This window comes from Aspergillus niger (genome assembly GCF_000002855.4).
Source record: "Aspergillus niger supercontig An08".
Taxonomy (NCBI): domain Eukaryota; kingdom Fungi; phylum Ascomycota; class Eurotiomycetes; order Eurotiales; family Aspergillaceae; genus Aspergillus; species Aspergillus niger.
In genome coordinates, this window is record NT_166524.1 from 2,919,081 (window position 1) to 2,925,080 (window position 6,000).

Consider the following 6,000-nt stretch of genomic DNA (forward strand, 5'->3'; position numbering starts at 1 on the left):
GCCTGCTGCGGTAGGCGGTTAATATACATCGTACCAGAGGTACAGTAGAGCCGGGAATTGATTTGCTTGGCCGCCACTGCAAGCACAGGAGTGGGAACAAGTGATTACCCGTAGCCGGCTAGCTTAGAGAGGAAGTCCCGGTGTTCGCCTCAGCCACACACTAGTGTGAGTAAATTTTCTTGTATAGATTACAGAAGTCTAGACAAACTCTACTACACTGAACGGCATCATACAAGCGACTCGCGTTAATTCTGCAAGAATTGAACGAGAAAGAGGGGAGAACACTCGCTTGCCAAATGACTCAACAAAATACAGCAGTGGGGATTGCGGGTCCGATCAAAAGCAGCACCCAGCAGATCTCGCGGACAGCCGGTGAACAGACTACACTAGAAATTCTTGCAATGAAAAACAGTGGTCGCACACAGAACACGGCCCAGCTCGCTGGTTGGCCTGCCTGCGTAATCCCATTGACACCGAAGCTTCTTGTGCAAAAGGCCATTATTCGTAAGTAACCTGGGCCTCTTCTGCTGCACAAGCTATTGCGTGTGCAATCTGGACCATCCGCCTGGCCTTCAGTCGGGTTACCCGCAGACCCCGCCGCAGCGCAAGTCGGCGCTCACACGCCACGCACTCGTCCCGGGACGCGGCTCCAGGTTCAGTCACGCCGTCTGCAAGCGACAATCCCTGCCGATGCAGAAACCAATCCATCGGGTTAGGGAACCCGCCCACGGGGACCTGTCGCCCGTCGTCCAGCCGGAGTGATAGGGAAACGGTGTCGCTCAGACGGCGGACGCGGAACCGGACAGGGACGCAATACCGCCCGCACCTTGCGCAGGTGGCCCCATCCGTGACGCTGATGCCCAGAGGCTTGCCGCCAACGACGTAGTCCATCTGGCATGCATCGACTCGTTGGATAGCGCTCAGAAAGACCTCGCCGGAGACCCGGCACCGAATGGTTCCGACGCACCAGTACGACGGAGTGCCCGTCTCGCGCTCCGGAACGGAGACCAGTTCGAAGAATAGACTCTGCGCGAGGAGCCTCAGCAGGCACTGGCGCCCCTGTCTCCCCACCCCCTGTTCGACGGTTTGCCGGATGAGATCGTCCATGGCATGGGCTGCATCAAGGCGGGGCTCCGGTCCCGCAAGGCAGATGTCCAGTCGAGACAAGGCGTCCTGGTCAGCCGCGGCCGCCTGGTTGCGGAAGCGATCCCACAATGTCTTGCCGTCCATGGTCTCGAGGAAGCTACGCAGCACCGGCCAGACGAAATGGCTACGGGGGGCAGGTGCGCACGACCGTTCGGGACCGGGACTGTTCGCGCGGGATCCTCGCGTACCCGTGCCGATGGAAATGAGAATACCAAGTGGGGGTTGCCAGGACCACATGTATTGCAGTTCCTGGCGACAAAGCGCTACTGGGTTGTTGTGCCGCAGGCCCCCGTCCCAACAGGCGCCCAGCGCGGGCAGCACCAGCGGGCGAAAAAGCCTAAGGCATGTCAGCCAGCCGACCAGTCTCGCAACCACCGGACCAGCCACTGATTTGGGGTGCCACCTACAGGGGGACGGCAGATGTGGCGCGGGCACTACATCCAGTCTGTCAGTCACGCAGCCTGGGTTGCGGTAGAAGCGGGGATGCTGACCTCTGCCAGAGCAACGGCTCTTCCTCCGGCGTCTTCGCAAGCACACTACGGTAGCCTGGCCGTGACGTTTACTGAGTTAGCCAAGCACAAAGCGGTCAGAGCTACATGAGGTTGCCACCCGGTCAGGAAGGAACTGAGGAACTTCCCGACCGTCCAGTGCAAGGAACACGTAAAACGAAGTCACAATACCGTGCACGCACCAACATTGCGGGGCCGCAGTGTCGCGGCTTTATAATTAGTCACTAGTGCCGTACCGTCTTCAGTGGTGGTGGTGACCGCGACCTTGGTCTCTGACCTACTCTCTGGGCTGAAAAGCCGCTGTGTATCGCTATAGTGGGCGCGGAGAAGCGATTCGAGCTCGTTCGCGTCGTATAGCCCTCGGCCCAGGGCACTGCGTATCATGCGGCGTGGCCATGAGAACAGACGACTGCATGGTGGACCCTGGAAGAAGTGGAATAGCAGGCGCTGAAAAGCCTCCAGACAGTCTGTCACGGATCTGTGCTTGGCAAAGATGTCGAGTATGATCAGCCCGCCTGCGGTACAGGTGTCAGTCACCCAAAACGGGAATGTGCCACGCGCTGGGGACTATGGTCAGGGAAAAGGACAGGTTGTGTTGCCATCCTCACCGGCACTGGTGCCAAATGCGACATCAATCAGCCCCGGAAGGGAGCATTTGGGCCCCAGGATGAGTTGCAGGCCCAGCAAGATTCGGATGGGGATGACGCCACGAACGCCGCCCCCATCCACGGCGAGGGCACGCACAGCCGCGGTGGGAGGCAAGAGAACCACCGATGTGACGCATGGAGCTTGACACAGTGGGCAGGTCTCGACGACAAAGGCCGACTCTCTCCGCGGGGCGGGTCGACCGTAACGCTCGATGCAGCGGTCACACAGGGCATGGCCGCAGGGCAGCGGATGTTGCGGGCGGCACAGAAGGCAACCCAAACACGTACGGTTGCTGTGGAGACGTTCGAAAATCGCCCGCCATTCGGTCAGGTGCTGCACATGGAGCGCTAACGGAATCACGTCCTGGTCCAGCAGGCATGCATGGGCGTCAACCAGCCGTGACTCGATCGAGTCGGCGCGAGCCGTGGCTGCAGCGGAACATGCAACCCCCCGCAGCGCGTCCAGGCAGGGCTGTCGGTAGCGTTGGCGGAACAGATCGCGCGGGTGGAATCCTGGATGCGCAAGTCAGCCTTGGCCCGCCCAGTATATGTACTGCCGGGCGTGGTCGAAGAGATCGGGGCATGTGCATGACCCGACAGCCGCGCGCGGGGGGTCTTACCGTGTGTATCCGGCGGGTAGGCGTCCAGCAGGAGACTCGAGGCAAGGAGCTGGTCCTGCGTCTCGGAGCCAATGGCCTGCGTCCGCTCGAGAAAGTCCCCGATGCAGGCAGCCCACTCGGCTGGTCGGGGCTGGGGGCGGCCCGCTGCGATCAGATCAAACGGCTTCTGGTGGTCCTGAGCCGTGTGGCGGATAGCACCCTCCAGAAAGCGGGCCAGATGACACGCCAAGAAAGATGTCTGCGTCGTCACTCGCTCTCGGGTCGCCCAGTCCAGGGCTTTGAGAATCTCTTCCTTTACTGGGCGATACCTCGCCTCGTCGGAGAGCACGTCGCCCCGTGACACCGGGAGCAGATGCACGCTCGCGTACAGCTCTGATCCGTCCAGTTGCTGGAACAAGGCCTGCCCATCCGACTCGGACACCTCGTCCGCGTCAACCAGGACAATGATACGCGTCTGCAGCGACGGCCGCGTGGCATCACGGCCCGCTACCGCCCATCGATTCAAGAGGCGGCGAACACTGGGAAGTCCCCCGAGGTCTGCAGCAAAGATGCATGTGACGTGAGCGAAGGGAAGCAAGCATCTTGCGACAATGACGTCCTGCAGCGGCAGAGCCGGGTCGGAGCTCCAGGTAATGGGGATCGGCTCGTCGCGGGCCAGCAGCTCGGTGTCGGGCAACTGGCAGTCCCGGAGCGGATCCCCATCAGCGAACAGAATCGGTCGTTCTGTGGGCCACGTGCGGTGATCGACCCGCAGGTTAAACCCTCCGACTTTGCGTGATGGGTTGTCCGGGAACAGGTAGCGTAACGCTCGGTCTTTCCGGCTCCGGCCCAGGAAGCAAACCAAGGCCGCCTGTGAGGGGCGCCGAGGGGTGCTTGCCGCCGTCAGCTGCCTCGGCCGGGTCGCATCATACAGCAGGGAGGCACCAGCCTCCTCCGCCACGAGAGCCAGCCAGGCTGTCTGGGGCGCGAGCCGCATCGGACCGGACCGGAGACAAACAGACGCACGTGCCGTACAGCATGTAGGCCATGGTCGGATCCTCAACCGGGAGACCGTGACGCGCCTATATATTCGCCCGTATCATGCCATGGCTTGCATTGGCAGCCGCCAGAGTCGTGGTGCTCTGGGTATCTAGCCCGCGTTCTATTTCTGGCTACCGCCGCCGTTCCTGCTGCGTCCCAGGGCACGCCCAATCAGCCCGACCAGCCTCAATCTCCTCGCGCGGGCGGGCCCCCCTCCCCCCCAAGCAATGCCAGAGTAGACGTCAAATAATCCGCAGGTGGTCTACAACATCAACTAATGGCCGCTTCTGTCTCAGAGTAGCTAGCAATGGGTGTCGTTATAGCCCTCATTGTATTGTCGAGAAACCTTGCTTATCTCGAGTAGGTCGACATCCTATTCAAATTTCCCATTACAGGCCCGGCCACCCATTGTGATCAGTGTCTTTGGCATCAACAGAAATCCCCAATACAACGCCCCGGTGAACTGATGAACTGGTGAATGTCCCAAGCAAACGGGGTCAGTCTACAGGGTAACGGGCTGATAGGTGGCGGATAATCAAGCATCTTGTACCAGGTCGGAACGCACGAGTCGAACTCACGTGACTGACGCTGGCCCACAGAAGTTCACGTGAGCTTCCAAGGCAAATAGTGTACTACGCGCCATACGCTATTCCGGATCTGATCTAGCGCGGTCTGGCGGAACCATGCTAAGTGGCGGGCGGCCGTACGCGCGGGCGCGTGCTTGATGTGGGAAACACGTAAACATACCCAGAAGCGCGTAGACTATCACGAAATCTACTCATGTTAATGCCCCGTCGTCAAGGCAATCTTTAGGAAACTTCTGGCACGACACTAGTCGAATGAGCTGATCTGCATTACTCTATCGCGGCGACTATTGCATCTTCCTGGCCTGGGACTGCCATGTTCAGGATACCTTGACAGAGATGGCCAAACAGGTCCTAACCCGTCCGTGTACAGTACATATGGACAATAGCGACAATGTACCAACGTAGAATTCAATGTGACCTCATGCATGAACTCATACACGATTTCTGTTGTGGCCAGATATATATATGTAAGTGTGTGGACGATGTCCTTTGGAGCAGCTGCGCTACTAGCTCTGCGACATATATATTTGTGGCCGGTTGCCCTCTCCATAGCCGGGCCAGCCAATATATCCTTATTGCACTACAGTTGTGCTACAGAGTACAATAGTCATCGACTGTAGCAGCGCAATTACCTACAGTAAGACTCTCAATTAATGCATACATCATCCAGGAAGGCTGGAAGGGTAGATGGTAACGTTACAAGCTGGATTATTATAAGCAGCTCCGTACACGCGGTTGCAAACATGGTGCAAGAGCGTTAAAGCCTTTCCAGTTAATCCGGCCGATTTCCGCGACGCCTAAGCAGCGCGTCTTCTCCAAAGCTACCATTGGATCCTTGGATTTTGCCACCGACAAGCGGGTCATTTCCTTTCATGGTCTAGCGCCCTGGTAGGGTAGAACAGAGAGTCTCAGGGAGTTGCGCACCGTCTGTGCGATCGCGTTTACAGTAGAAAGAGACTGTTATCGCAAATATAGAAAGGCAGGGACAGCTAGATGAAAGTACTGTTGTACCCTTGGTCTAGTCCGTGCAATTACATGATGATCAATCCAATTGCTTTGTCATCCAGTACACAACCAACGCCCTCTGAGTTCAATATGATCTATAAGATCTATAAGAGGCTTTTTACACGTATAAACGCACGCCTTCCATGTCGATGGTCCATGCCTGCCGCGGCTCTAAAGTGAAGACAGGCCCTTGTGTGTGGGCCGCAGCTGATTTGTCAGCATAGCCGACGCATGCCGCCCGGCAGCTGGGACATGTGACTCTCACCAACTGCGTCTCCTGAGCTTGGCTTTCATATGTCCGTTTCACATACTCTTCAAGGCAAGCCCGATGGAAGACGTGCCCGCAGAGAACTGCCACCAGGCTATTTACATGGCTTTCAAGGCAGAATACGCAGGTGAACGGACGAGACCCAAGTCGGGTCAATGAAGTATGGCTGCACTCTCCACTGCAACTGTTCTGTGGATC

General features: G+C 58.1%; 2 protein-coding genes across 2 annotated transcripts; one reads left to right on the forward strand and one right to left on the reverse strand.

Annotated features, from left to right (window-relative positions):
- Positions 1-498: 498 nt before the first annotated feature.
- An08g12250 (uncharacterized protein) lies at positions 499-3,898 on the reverse strand (the record flags this gene model as incomplete). The annotated part of the gene is made up of 5 exons (XM_059749509.1): positions 499-1,483; positions 1,638-1,692; positions 1,838-2,170; positions 2,264-2,815; positions 2,923-3,898. 5 exons carry the CDS (start codon positions 3,896-3,898, stop codon positions 499-501), a joined length of 2,901 nt encoding a protein of 966 aa, XP_059601283.1.
- A 967-nt stretch (positions 3,899-4,865) lies between these two features.
- Positions 4,866-5,961, forward strand: An08g12260 (uncharacterized protein; the record flags this gene model as incomplete). Its single annotated transcript, XM_059749510.1, has 4 exons — positions 4,866-4,922; positions 5,251-5,388; positions 5,480-5,550; positions 5,754-5,961. 4 exons carry the CDS (start codon positions 4,866-4,868, stop codon positions 5,959-5,961), a joined length of 474 nt encoding a protein of 157 aa, XP_059601284.1.
- Positions 5,962-6,000: the final 39 nt, after the last annotated feature.